The 14,307-nt window shown below is 36.0% G+C and overlaps 6 protein-coding genes across 6 annotated transcripts; 3 read left to right on the plus strand and 3 right to left on the minus strand. All coding sequences in view use genetic code 12, as the record gives it.

The window, feature by feature from the left end:
* Positions 1–915: 915 nt before the first annotated feature.
* On the plus strand, positions 916–2,403 carry OSM1 (Osmotic growth protein 1; the record flags this gene model as incomplete). Its single annotated transcript, XM_001528448.1, has 1 exon — positions 916–2,403. One exon carries the CDS (start codon positions 916–918, stop codon positions 2,401–2,403), a length of 1,488 nt encoding a protein of 495 aa, XP_001528498.2.
* A 594-nt stretch (positions 2,404–2,997) lies between these two features.
* Positions 2,998–3,905, minus strand: RPL33A (60S ribosomal protein L33A; the record flags this gene model as incomplete). The annotated part of the gene is made up of 2 exons (XM_061119198.1): positions 2,998–3,302; positions 3,887–3,905. The coding sequence occupies 2 exons, from the start codon at positions 3,903–3,905 to the stop codon at positions 2,998–3,000; spliced, it is 324 nt and encodes a 107-aa protein (XP_060975181.1).
* A 1,115-nt stretch (positions 3,906–5,020) lies between these two features.
* Positions 5,021–5,656, plus strand: YTH1 (RNA-binding component of cleavage and polyadenylation factor; the record flags this gene model as incomplete). Its single annotated transcript, XM_001528449.1, has 1 exon — positions 5,021–5,656. One exon carries the CDS (start codon positions 5,021–5,023, stop codon positions 5,654–5,656), a length of 636 nt encoding a protein of 211 aa, XP_001528499.2.
* Positions 5,657–5,904: 248 nt separating this feature from the next.
* COG4 (Golgi transport complex subunit 4) lies at positions 5,905–8,550 on the minus strand (the record flags this gene model as incomplete). The annotated part of the gene is made up of 1 exon (XM_001528450.1): positions 5,905–8,550. One exon carries the CDS (start codon positions 8,548–8,550, stop codon positions 5,905–5,907), a length of 2,646 nt encoding a protein of 881 aa, XP_001528500.2.
* Positions 8,551–8,961: 411 nt separating this feature from the next.
* NOP12 (Nucleolar protein 12) lies at positions 8,962–10,320 on the minus strand (the record flags this gene model as incomplete). The annotated part of the gene is made up of 1 exon (XM_001528451.1): positions 8,962–10,320. The coding sequence occupies one exon, from the start codon at positions 10,318–10,320 to the stop codon at positions 8,962–8,964; it is 1,359 nt and encodes a 452-aa protein (XP_001528501.2).
* Positions 10,321–11,862: 1,542 nt separating this feature from the next.
* DEP1 (Transcriptional regulatory protein) lies at positions 11,863–13,899 on the plus strand (the record flags this gene model as incomplete). Its single annotated transcript, XM_001528452.1, has 1 exon — positions 11,863–13,899. One exon carries the CDS (start codon positions 11,863–11,865, stop codon positions 13,897–13,899), a length of 2,037 nt encoding a protein of 678 aa, XP_001528502.2.
* Between the last annotated feature and the right edge of the window lie 408 nt (positions 13,900–14,307).

Consider the following 14,307-nt stretch of genomic DNA (forward strand, 5'->3'; position numbering starts at 1 on the left):
TCTATTGAGTTTTTGAGTTATTCCAATATGTATGTATTTATATACGTATATACATGTACACATATACACATATATTTGGCTCACCACTAATTGAGTTGGTTTTTTGATACGTCGTTGAAACATTTATATATCTATTCTTTTTATATTAAACTTGTAGGATCCGTTTTCTAGTTTTCTTATTCCAGATTTTTTGTAAACAGTCAATTAACTGGAACAGTGTCATGGGCATACCAAAAGAAAGGCAAAAAAATAATATAAATGGATTGTAAAATCATATATATAAGTAAAGACCAAAAGATTAAAAAAAAAATGGAAATTGCCAACTATTTTGTTGTGCTATCAGACACTGAATTATGGGGGTATTCAGGGGTGGACTTTCTCCCTAATAAGTTTGAGTCGGTTTGTTTTTGTGCAATAATGCATCAAATCAGATGATTAAAATATATCCTTTGTCTTTTCCTTTCCTTTTATTTCCAAACCTTTTCTTTACTTTGTCTTTTACTTTCCCAACTTTTCAATATCTCAAGAAACTTTGACTATAAATTGTTTTCTTGAGACTCCTTTTTTTTTCTTATTATCTCAAAAGTCAATTCCTTTTTGTTTATTTACTTATATTTCCTTCTTTCTTTCTTTCTTTCTTTTTTTGCTTTTCTTTAATTCTTCATCAAATTTCAACCTACTACAAATAAAGAGTGCTTTTATTTTCTTTTCCCAAGATCATCCATATACAGCATAGCTCTATATTTTCAATTCAATTTATTTTTTTTTTTCCCTTCCTTTTCAATTGAAAGTTTCAAATTGTTTTTGTCAAAGAGATTCATTGTTCTTTGCGGGGTCGTCATCATACTGGTTTACTGCCTAAAACTGTTTCAATTGATAAAATTATTTTTGTCTAAACACATTCATATTTGTACAATGAGTAGTACCCCAGTTTCACCAGTAACGGTCGTAGTTGGTTCTGGATTGGCGGGCTTAACAACGACACTCGAACTTATTACTCACAATCACAAGGTGGTACTTTTGGAAAAAACTGACAGGCTTGGCGGGAATTCTGCAAAGGCATCACTGGGAATCAATGGATGCCCCACAATATATCAACACAATGAAGATACGGTTGAAGCTTTTAGAGATGACACTATAAAGTCTGGAAAAGGCTTGAGTGACTTAAAGTTGGTCGATGTGCTAACTCTGCTGTCTAAGCATGCAATTGAATGGCTTACTCAACAGAACAAAGTCGATTTATCCCTGGTTGCTCAACTCGGAGGCCATTCATTTGCAAGAACTCATAAGGGTTCAGGCAAGCTTCCACCTGGTTTTGCAATTATCCAGGCTCTTAGTTCTAGAATTACTGAATTGCAAACTGCTGAACCAAACATTTTGACAATTTTGAAAAATAGTCAACTAGAGAAAATCATTTACAATCAGCCAAACTTGAAGGTCAAAGGTGTACAGTACAAGGATGCAAATGGATCTATGAAAACTTTGGAAACAACGAATATTGTTCTTGCCACGGGTGGGTTTGTTGCCGACTCTGATCAACAAGCTCTCGAAACTTCCTTATTAAATAAATACCGACCCGATTTATTAAAATTCCCCACCTCGAATGGCGAACAGACAACAGGCGACGGTCAAAAGATTGCCGAGCGCGATGTTAATGCAGCCTTGATTCACATGGATCAAATTCAAATACACCCCACAGGATTTATTAATCCAAAAGATGTTAATTGTAAATGGAAATTCTTATGTGGAGAAGTCATGAGGGGTATAGGTGGGATTCTTTTATCTCCCACTGGTGAAAGATTTGTTAACGAGTTGAGCACAAGAGACATTGTAACTGAATACACTTTAGACAATTGTGAGATTAAAAGAGAAAACGAATTAAATTTGCCAGTAGGTTCATTTGCTTCAGTATTGGTTGTGAGTGAAGATGATGCCACCAAAGCCGCTAATCATGTTGGGTTTTACAAACACCAAGGTCTCTTGCAACAAGGTACAATTACTGATTTGCTTGAATTGTTAAAGAAACTCGACCCGGAAAATGCTAAGCTCACCAAGGATAAATTGCAGACGACTTTAGACGAGTACAATAATGCCATTGTCGAGGGCAAGGATGCCACGCTAGGAAGAACAGTTTTTGGACATGTATTCACTAAACAATTCTTTTTTGGCCTCACAACCCCAGTGTTGCATTTCGCAATGGGAGGTGTAAAGATCGACGAGCATGCGAGAGTCTATGACAAGAAGGACAATATTATAGAGGGATTGTATGCAGTCGGTGAAGTAAGTGGTGGTTTGCATGGAGGCAACCGGTTAGGAGGCAGCTCTCTTTTGGAGTCGGTAGTTTTTGGTAAACAGGCAAGTGCACATATCCTTGCACGAGTGGAGAGCAGAAATCATATATGAAATCAAAAAATAAATATGTAAAATAAGCATCTATATAATTCTGATAAACAAGTCGTTGTAACATCTAGTCTTTCGAATCTGCAAAGAATTAAGAATAACCAGAGAAAGCATACGGAACGAAAAAAAACAACAACAGATAATGCACACATTTTGGAAAAGAGTAATACACATATTACACGAGTTATTTGGCCTAATAATGAAATGCCTCTTATATTGAAAACTTCCAAGTCATTAAAACTATAAAATTACACTCTTCGTTCTAGCTTTTGGAATTTCAAATTCCCATAAACGCACATACTCATGCTCTCTATATGCGCTCACACCACCTCTCCCTTTTGCTTTCTTTTTCATTTCTTTTCATTTCTTTATCTTTACCTTTCTTCCCATCTGATTTTGAAAAAGAAGAAGAAGCAGAAGAAAAATAAAAAGAAAAAAAAAAGATTATGGATTCTCCCTTTTAACAAGAAAGATACCCATATCCCATCTATCATCATTTTAACGATACAAGACAAATAACATTTAACTTCTCTTCCATCATCTTTGCTTACCCCTACTTGTTAAAGTTCATTTTAGTATCAAATCAAACTAAATAACTTAGATGTTTGATGGGTACAACATGACTCTAACAGAAGCACCGAAGGTCTTTGGTGGCAAGTTCTTCTTGAAGTTAGCTCTGACTAAACCGTTGTTACCGTGAGTTCTGGCGACTTTACCCCAGATAACTCTGATCTTAGAACCTCTGATCTCCTTTTGAGCTCTGTAGACGTAAGCAATTCTTTTACCAAGGTAGAATTTAGCATCTTGTGGAGATGCAACACCTTCAATTTGGATCAATGAGACCTTTGGGTTGGTGACGTTCTTGGATCTTTGGTAAGAGATGTGCTTTCCCTTAACGTAAACTATAAAAATAAAAATCTGTTAGTAATCATTTTCCAAAATCAAAAGATGAAAACAAGGACATGCTAAAGACCATTTCACAAGGTAATGCTAAAAATAAATGTTTCCAAGGTTCACTGAGACTAAATAAACCAGAGATACCAAAGTTTTAGTTGTTACTTCTCAATATTGTTTCAAAAAATATGTTGAAAGTTTCTTTTTGTGGCCATCTTGCGGTTGGAATGAACTGCCACTCACTTCTTTTTTAAATATCCTCGACAATCAGCGGATATTCATTACTTAGATGATCCTAGACAACTGATATGTTTTCAACTCACTGTTGTCATTGACTTCATCATGTAAATCATTCTGCCATTTGTTTTCTCGCAATAAATTATACTGCAAAGTGCGTTGTTTCTGGTATTCATAGTTCATTCATCTCCTTCTCCAACTTGTTCATTTGAGCACTTTTCAATTTGCTTTGGTACAATTCGTCTCAAAATTTTGTTTTTATTTGTTCAAGTCTCAAACACCCAAACCATTCTTTTCCCTTGATAAAATAGTCTTTCTTTCCTTGCATTATGAAATGCTCTTATTTCAAACATACGTCTGTGTGATTCAGCCATTGTGTCTTGTGTGTATAATTACTTTGGTGGATGGTTCTATCAATCAATCAAACTATCAAGGTGAAAATTCAATGGTATACTCTCTCTTGATACAAAGTTCAAGATTTTTTCCTTTCACAGTGAGAAGCTCGATTGCGTGGTGTATTACCTAAGCAACTGCTTTTTATTAAGTAATCGTGTGATAAGCTCAGAAAACGAATAATGTGTACTCAGTGCGATTTAACATCAAGGTAGTGCAAGTGAGCCATAAACTCTTACTGAGTGCGAAAGAAGTATTTTAGACCTAACCAAAAACACGTGATAAAACCTACTATATAGTATGGTCTAAAACACTAGTAAGAGTGAATGAATGAATGAATGAATGAATGAATGAATGTAGGTACCATCGAGCGTGACAAGAACGAAAGCCTCGTCAAAGAAAAAAGACATCACTTGCTTAAGAGGCATTTGCAGATCGCGGTGGTAACTAACAGCTCAATACACGTGGAACTTACAACGAGAGTTTATTCCTTTCCTATTTGTCAAATACATTCTAATAACTTAGATTGTTAGCTAAACTTTACATACAGCTACATTTCCTTTCCTTTTTTTTTGTTTTCCGCTTATATTAATGGTTTCTCGAGGTATATATATCTATTCGTATGAAACGATTCTTTTATGAAATATTACTATTCATCATAGATCGTAGTAACTTTCTTCTTGTTTTCTGTTTCAGAAGCACAGTCATAGTTGTATTCAGTCTAAGTATATTTTGTAAAACAAACTCTTTGTGTATTAGCAGCAGTTGTCAGTGCTCTGACCTGAGTCATGGTAAAACTTGTGCAGGTGAGCCGCTCATTCTGGGGCGTGTGACCTTTCCATGATTACATAAGCAACGTGTTTATCGCTGATTATGAATACTAGCATCATCAACAATTGACTTTCCACATAAATGATACAAAGTATCAAGTACCTTAATAGGATTACTAATTTGGTTACTTTATATACATTTACACACTTTCATTCACACACATACATATATATATATATAAACACAGGCTAGTGGGAAATAGGAACTAAAAAGAAAGCAAATCTAAAATCAATACTTTTCCTTCTTCCTCTTGAGCTCAAGCAGAATGCTACATTCAAATTCAATAATTCATCCAAACAATACCAACCATAGGTTCAAGTTTGAACCATTTTTACGAAATGAATACAACTTTGGGCTAGATCCAGATAGACCTGTTTGCCCCTTTTTCAACCATCAATTTCCTACCACTTCATGTCCGAATGGTACCAACTGTCCGAACAAACATCCTTCGCAAACATTTAAAAATAAACTAGTGTGCAAACATTGGTTACGTGGCTTGTGCAAAAAAGGAGACAATTGCGAATTCTTACATGAATACAATCTACGAAAGATGCCTGAATGTGTGTTTTATTCCAAGAATGGGTACTGTACTCAAACCCCCGAGTGTTTATACTTGCACATTGATCCACAATCAAAGATACCCGAATGCATGAATTATAATGCTGGGTTTTGTCTAGAAGGTCCCAACTGTAAAAACCGACACGTAAGACGCATAGTTTGTCCAAATTTCCTTGCTGGATTTTGTCCCGAAGGACCAGAATGTGAATTTACACATCCGAAATTTAATCATCAAAACTTATATTTGAGGATCAAGCCGGATCCAACCGAGATTAACGAAAAGACTGTGCTGGTTGCAGGTAAGTCACCAGCAGAAGAAGAAAGTCTACAAGAAGAAAAATAATAAAATGATTATTGCTAAGTGATATAGAGAAGAATGATAGTGTGTTCAATTATTTTGCTTCATATCCGTAATAAACTATATAAAGTAATATTTTACAATTCTATTAAATATTAATGAATTTTATGATCCACTTTTAGAATACGAAACAATTTTATGTAACAAACCAACAAAAAAAGAAGAACAAAAACAAGAACAATACAAATGAATAAAGAAAAAATGTAAACTTTCGCATCTTCTGTCTTCTTTCTCTAAACTCTATATTGGCGAATTTGGTTTCTTTCATGCGGTGTAAGAACCCAATTGATTCCGCCAATATCCTCTGCCTCGTTTTCCTCTCCTTCCATTGGCGTGCCCTCATTACCAACTTTCAAAGCAGGTTGGTTACTTTCTTCATACTCTTCGTCATCCATTCCCACAAGCAATACAAATTGTGTCAATCTTATAAATTTTTCACGCAAATGATAATTGTCCTGACACACTTCATTTATGACAAAACTCAAGTCTTTTTCGAGCTTTATTGCACCCATATCGTTGATTTGGAACTTTCTCAACGCAGAGTGTAGTTTTCTTTCAATCAAGTTTGCCAAATTAACAATTATCAATCTGAGCAATTTGTTCCAGATTGAGACATGCAAGGTTTGCAAGTATGGCTTTGTGAGTGAAGCCCAATTCGATTTGAACTTGATAAGCACCGACAGGTCGTTGATTTGATTGGAAGAATAAAGAATGTAGTTTGCATTTGAGGTATCAGTGACCAACTCACCGATAAGAATGAAAAGCTTTTGTTTGATCGATTGGTTGTACAAATTAATCACACTTTCATTGAGAACCTTTCCCGTAATCGTGTTGAACGGCTCCAAAAATTCCTGTCGCAAAATGCGCTCGGCATTTTCAGAATCCCTGTTGAACGGAAGGTTAGACCTAACAAATCCAACTTGTTTTGAGTCGCCAATGATTTTTTGAATGATCTTGCTGAAATATTCCTGAGCCACACCAATAGAATTTAAGTATATAATAAAATTTATTAATCTCGGACTATTGCCTGATGCCGATGCATTTGCTTGCAAGCTACCGACTATGGCTCCGGATCCACTAACAACACTACCGAGTGCACTTGAAGCCCCTTTGAAGAAACTGGAATTTGGTTCAGGAGTACCGCTTCTAGAGGTAGCACGGGGACTGGTAGTTGTACCTCCCTGGCCAACACCACCCAATTCGGTAACACGTTTTATATGGTCATCAGTAATTAATGTCAACAGCTGATTATACTTTGGCAGGTTATCATTGAGATTTTTGATAAAAAAACCATTAATGACATCCTGCTGAAGAACTTTAAAAGACCCAGTGGCAAAATCTTTAACCGACAGTAAATTTCCCGACAGTAGCACGTTACGAAGTGTATTGTTCAAGATCAATGTGAGATCTTCTACTACCGAAGAGCAAGGAACTTGGTCAGGTGACTTTGATAACTGGTGCTGATTGGCATGTAAATAAGGTTCCAAGCTAGGCATTTCCTCAATTACAATACACTTCTCCAAAGAACGGCGGAAATAAAAATCGTACAACTTTTTAAAGGACGGAAGCAATTTTTCTTTGACTTTTTTGGTAAAATGTGAATTGAGTATGAGTTCTGGAACTTGCAATTCAGATTGCGGAGTTTGACGTGTATCGAAATACTTGATAGTGACAAATTTACAGTAAAGTGACCAACTTTGAATAATGGATGACAATTCCAGAATGAGATCACCAATGGATTTGATTGGTAAGATCTCATCGGTAATTGTTTCGTCGTAAGGTCTTTGTTTTTCCAAACCAGCTTCATGCTCCAACATAGTGTCTGACATTCTTTTTGACAAAACCGGGAACGTGTATAGATCCACATCTTGAAACACTTTGTCCAACCTTCGCGCGTCGTAAAACGTATCAGCAATTATTCCGATCTGCAAGTCAATTTCCTTTTGGATCTTTCTAATAACAAATGGAAGCGCATCGGGGTAAGTCAAACTGTAATGTCGCTTTATTAATGGCCCATGCTGGGACAACATCATTGAAACATTTTCAAACAATTGCATTGTCACGGTTGAGAATATTCCAGGCTTCAACTCACTAGCATGGATGTTGTTAACTGTTGAAGTCAAATTTTTTGACGATTCATTAATAATCTCACAAATGAAATTGGCATAGCAAGTGAGTCCAATTTCTTCTTGGCTAATGAGAGGAAATAATTGAAAGAACTTGGTTAGTCGCTCGACATCTCTAGCCTTAGCTGCTTCTGTAAACTGTGACTTAAAAACTTCAGCAAGCTGATCCGTCCATTTTGCGATAGAGTTTTGTGGCAATTCGGGAATGTCTGTTGAAGGAATCATGACCGAAGCATACTGCCCCAGAATTAATTCCTTGGGGATCTTTGTATTGATTATATAAATGCATTGTGCCGCGGATTCCCAATTACCATGCTCTATAGCATAGTATATCTGGCTAATATTGCTTTTTAGTAATTGAACATCCTTAACGTATTTCAAAGTCTTGTTAACGTTTCCAATCTCTTCATCTAGAGACTTGATCTTATATGTCAAATTGAAGCCCAAATCATTTGCAGTGGAAAAAACATTGGAAAGGTTTGCTGACGCATCAATTGTGGACGCGAGCTTACTAGTCCTAAGTGCCTCAATGGTCGTTATATCCTGTTGAAGCCTTTTCTTGTTTATTGTCGTATAGCTGAACAAGTTATTATCGAGGGTAGAAATTGCCTCGTCAATCAGTTTAACCAAACCCACGAGATCACTGGGAGTCGCTGCGGATTTGAAATCGGCCCTGGTATATTCAATCGAGCGTTTCAATTCCTCGCTGTTTAATTGGAAACTCAGCTCCTTGCTTAATTTATTACCAATCATGTCATATGAAGCGGGATAGTTGAAGATTCGAAACTAAATTTTGAGTATTAATTGTATTTTTTATGTTGCTTCTGCTGCTGTTGTATGGTGTACTACCTTCTTTAAAGTTGTAATTGTTTATCGTTGTGTGTGACGTATTAGGTCTGAAAAATTAATATTAACATTTGGTAGCCTTGCACCAGTACGAAACAAAGTGGAAAGAAACAAATCAAGAGACGCTTGTTGAAATCCTTTTCCCAATATTCTAATAAAACGTTTAGATGAATAGAGACACTACAATGATATTCTATATTTGTTTTGAATTAGCTCATTCTTATCCGGTACTTTTAAATGAACTTAAAAAGAAAAAAAAAAGAACAAATCTAAGGTATTAAGCTAATGAAATTCTTTTTTTTTTTTTTAATTTTAATTTTACTTTGATGGCTTTGTCCTCTCCTTTGTCATCGAGTTCCGCTCATTTTTAAACTTTGTCGATCTTTCTCTAATACGTGGCTTTTTGACTTTACCATTTTTCACTTTTTGTCCCTTTTTCAGTCTCTCTCCTTCAAGAGGCATATCTGTTGGAGCTCTTCTCATCAGTGCTCTTTGTTGTTTCTTTTGAAGCGCACCGCCTTTTTTACTGATGTTACTGCTACCGTTTTTACCACCAGCAAATGATACCGGTTTCCTTTCATACTTGGCTCTCAGTATACGCAACTTGCGCGCTTTTTTATCACCAGAAGTAGTGTTCATTGGCTTGTCATTCAAAAGCAATGCCTTGTTCACCGATAAAGAGTCCTTAAACTGAACCAAGGCAAAACCTTTACCCATATTGGTTACGGAATCTCGCACAATACGCACTGATTCAACATCACCATCAAGTTTTTCATTAAAGAATTTCCACAAGTTTTCCTCTTTCTCTTCAAAATCAAGGTTACCAACGAAAATGGTACGTTTGTTATCCTTGGGCGCTGGCTCGCCAACGTGATCAACACGAAGGTGGTGATCTTCAAACACTGTTGCGTTTAATGCTTTAGCTGCTTTTAATGAGTCCTTGGGTTCAACAAAAACAACATAAGCATTAACCGAGTCTCGTGATTCGTGCAAGTTCTTTTTGACGTAAGAAACTTTTTTTGGTAGTTGGTCGGAAAATGCAATTGATCTAAACCTAATGGAATCTATTTTCCCATGCTCTTTGAAAAGTCTTTTGAAGCTTTTGGCTACAGATTTTGACGTTATTACTTGGTTAGGAACATTTCCCACAAACACTGTTCTGTCATTTCTGCCATCATCTTCTTTCAGCTTTTTAGCAGCAGTTGAAACGTTTTGGCCATCAAGCGATTTGCTTTTGGAGTCAAGTTGGTCTGATTCAACTTCGTCAACAGTTTTTGCACTCGTGTTGTCATCCTTGTCCTCTTTCAAAATTGCTTGGAAGTATTGAGCCTCAAGGTCTTCATTTTCGTCCTTATTTTTTCTGCTTTTTTTGCTCTTCAAGGTCACATCACCCTGCAAAATTTGCTTCGTCATCTTGCTGTCCTTGTTTTCATTTTCATTTTCATTTTCATTTTCGTCATTCTGTGCCACGTTATCATCACTCAATCTTTCATTTTCATTTATGTCAAGATCTTCAGCTGCTCTCTTTCTACTACTTCTTTCAGAAGGGATCTCGATTATCGTTCTCGGCTTAATAGTAATTTGTTCTCTAGTGACTGGTCCATCAGCTGCGTTTGCAAACAATTTGTCCATGGACAGATCATGCAGTTTACTTTTTCCAAACAATGAAGCAAACATCCTTAGTTATGTCAGAGTAATCAAACAGTGAGGGGATGGGGAGAAGAGAACTGTTTATAAGGAATGGATTCCTGATTATGGGATGAGCAAAAAAAAAAAAAAGGATTGTAATCAAGACTGTAGTAAAAAATACTTAGCTACCCTTGTGAAATGTTGAAGTAAGTATATTTAATCAGAGATATTAGAATAACGAAACGAGATGCGCGAGATGGGAGATGGGAGATGGGTGATGCGAAAATAAGAGAGAGTGTGAAGGAAAAGGCAGGAGAGAGAGAGAGAGGGGAGAAGAAAAGTAAAAATAAAGAGTAAAAAAACATTATTTTTATTACAACATCACGTGACCATTGCCCAACTATAACATAATAGATAAGGTTGTAAGTAATTAAAGTCCAAATAATCTATTCTGTTGTAAGAACTTAAGAGTTGTTCTTTCCAGATTTTGAATTCATTTTGCAACAAGGTTTTATCAAATAACCTTTACTATGGGCCACTGAGAGAATCTCTGACAGAGAATTGGCTACTTCAAATAGGTGCTGAAGACTGTTTTTACAATATTTTCTTAAAGAAACAAAATAATCATAATTGAGGTCTCACTACTTTTCTCATTGGCTTGAAATTGCGCTCCACTTATTTTCTCAATTGTGAAGGTAAGAACATGATTGAAAATAAATAAAAAAATAAAGGAAACAAAGTTAAAGAGAAAAAAGAAAAAAGAACAAAGAACCAGAAACAAGAACAAGACCTTTACCAAAAACAAAAACTAGAAAAAAAAAAAAGAAAAAAAAGGGAATGATAAGCAAAAGCTATCTATGCTATTTATCAAATGTTGACCACTAGGTGAGATTAAATGAGGTGAGTTCAAAACATTATTCTCAAGTATGCTTCTCTTTTTTTAATGTTTATAGTTACCGATAGCTGGAAATGACTTCGAGCATTTAGTCCTGCATACAATTATTTTCAAAAAAAGAAAACTGTCTGTCTGTATTTGTTTCACCGTTTTTGTGTTGCTTTCAAATCTTCAATCATCGAATATAGTCAACACCACGATTATATCCCTAGCACCACTACTAGCATCCAATTTTTCTTTGAAAAGAAGTGCAGACAATTCACACAAGACAGAATTACTTACCCCGGAGACGACTAAACATCATTTCTTATATAGGTTTTATATTGCAACTAGATACATACACTCCACACACGCATATATCTATATCTATCTATTTACATATATATACATATATTAATATCGATTTGGACAAAGCCCATCCCTCAGGTGTGGATTATTTCTATTTTCAAGCCACGACCATTGTCTGCTACCGCCCAACTTAGAACATTATATATAAAAATTGATTAATAAGTGACAACATCGACTATAAAGAATCGGAGTACTGAATCTACTGTCCAGACCTTCTACGCGTTGATTGTAATCCTGAACTCGAAAAAACAAGTTTGTTTTTTTTTTTTAAAAAAAAAGGAAAAGTTCTACGTCTTTTATTACTTTTACTACTAAAACACCGTCAACAACAATAATTCAACTCATTAATGAATTCTGTTACGTCAACTTCAGTTGAAAACGAGGTTAAGGAAAATTTAGATAACACCCAAATTGCGGACTCAATATCACATAAAGAGTCTCCGCTCACAGATTATGGGACATCGCCGCCTAATTTTGATCTTCAACTTCCAGATTTTACCTTGGATGGCACTGATGAAGTTCCCGCTAATTTGGAAAGGAATATAGATGACAGTGATTCTTTGCGGGGGAATGATTTGCACAGTAGTGCAAATGATGAAAAGAATGCTGATAAGCATGTCAACCATGATGTCCAAGCGTCTTTCGACTTTAGCAGCCCTAATAAAGAAGAAGTCAAAGAAAAAGTTAAATCGTCAGATGAGCTGGCGCCAAATTTAGTAAGCCAAACCGATACACTTCATAAGAGAGATAGTTATGAGAGTTCTGAATTAAGTGATCTTGGCGATGACCAATCTGAGGCAGAAACAGACAAGATGGATTTCTTGGATGATCGCGATGTCGAGGGGCTCCCGCAACTTACAGACCTACAAGCATTGGCACAGCTTACTAAGGAAGCCGAACTTGAATTGGATCTTGTAAATGAAAATAAGGATGATGAAAAGAATGAAGCAAATGCACAAGAAGAACGGCAAGAACAGGATGAAAAGAAAGAACAAAATGAGGATAAAGAGGAAGAAGAAGAAGAAGAAGCCAAAATAGATGAAAAGGACAAAGAGGATCAGATCAAGGTTGAGAATGCTCCCTACACAGAGGCATTCAACGGATCAAAGTTAGAGTCAGAGACAGTAACAAAAAAGAGATCGCTGACGGAGGAGGATGAGGAAGATGAGGGAAATACTGGGATCAAAAACGATACACCATCGAATAAAAAGGCAAAGATTCTGGCCAAGAATGAAAATTACGAGGTTGATAACTTGAGGCAATCTGAAGATAACACCGGAAATGATAGAAATGGACAAGAATCATCATCATCATCGAAAGAATTGTTAATACCTGACGAGGACAATGAAGCAGAGGATGAAGAGGATGAGGATGAGGATAACCGAGGTCAAAAAGATCAACTGGTCGAGGTAATAAAGCTGGAAGATGATGATGAAGCAGCAGAAGCAGAGAAAGCAGAGGAAGTAGAGGAAGTAAAGGAAGCGGAAAAAGCAGAAGAAGCAGAAGAAGCTGTAGAAGCAGAAAAAGCAGAAAAAGCAAAAGAAGTAGAAGCTGAAGAGGTAGAAGAGGTAGAAGAAGAAGCGGGAGAGGTAGAGGATGATGACGAAGACGAAGAAGAAGAAGAAGATGATGATGATGAAGAAGAAAAAGATTTGGGTGTTGCTAATACAGAGAGTAGAGAGGACGAAGAGGAACTCCGATTGGCTGCAATTAAGGAGCTAACGTCCATAGAAGCCTACTTTGCTGAAGTTCGTGATCAATTATACGAGAGCAAATTAAAAATTCTTGAAACTGAGTTGGATCTTTGCATACAAGGTCTGCACCCCCAACTAGAGAAAATCTACCAAAGGGTCAATGAGATCCACCAGGATTCGGTGGCGTTGATTGACTGTAACTTGAAATATAAACTACGATGTATCGATCGAGAAACAAAAGCAACACGAACATCGATCCATCAAGATTTCCTCAAAAACCTCATGAATGTGAATCAGGGTCTAATAACAAAGACCACCACTAAATGGTATAGGATCAACAAGGAACGAAATCAACTAGATCAACTAGTCGAAAATTACAACTTTTCTGCTATACCGGAAAAAAGTACGGGAATGCTGCCACTTGAAGTGTCATCAGCTATGGATAACGGTACACCAAAACTAAAGAAAACATTGAAACAAAACATTATTGTTGAGTTAGTTCAGCAGAGAAACAATCTTAACGAGCAATTGGGTATTTTGAATGGCTTGGTCGAGTTTTATGGGTTTCCGTCGGCTATCAATCTGAGTATGGAAAACACGGACGAGCAAGCATCTAAGGAGTTACTACTAAGAAAAGCATCACCTGAAGAGATAAATGAAGATTTAAAGGCAATGGGGATTTTGACATAATGGATATTTTTCATTTTGTTTGGCTCACATTTTTGAGACTAAAACACTAAAATAATCTGATTTTCTATTTCCTGGTTAAAACAAAAGAAAAGAAAAGAAAATAAAATAAAAGAGAATAAAATAAAATAAAATAAAAGGGAAACAAATGAACGGCCCACAATCATATATGTACAAATATATACAAACACGCACATTAAAGCTTATGTATATTCCCAAGCAAATAGCTTTATGCATGGCCCTAGACTATTGTTGCAGCCCTTGTTGCCGTTTGTAGATCGATTTGAAAAATGTGTATAAATTACTTCAATAAAAAAACAGATACTTTTTTTTTCACAATCTCGATGGCTTTAAAATTATATTAAATTGAACCTTTATTCTAATTGCTTCCCTTACTTTTCATGTTTATTT

The sequence above is a fragment of the Lodderomyces elongisporus genome, chromosome 1, assembly GCF_030384665.1.
Source record: "Lodderomyces elongisporus chromosome 1, complete sequence".
Lineage (NCBI taxonomy): Eukaryota > Fungi > Ascomycota > Pichiomycetes > Serinales > Debaryomycetaceae > Lodderomyces > Lodderomyces elongisporus.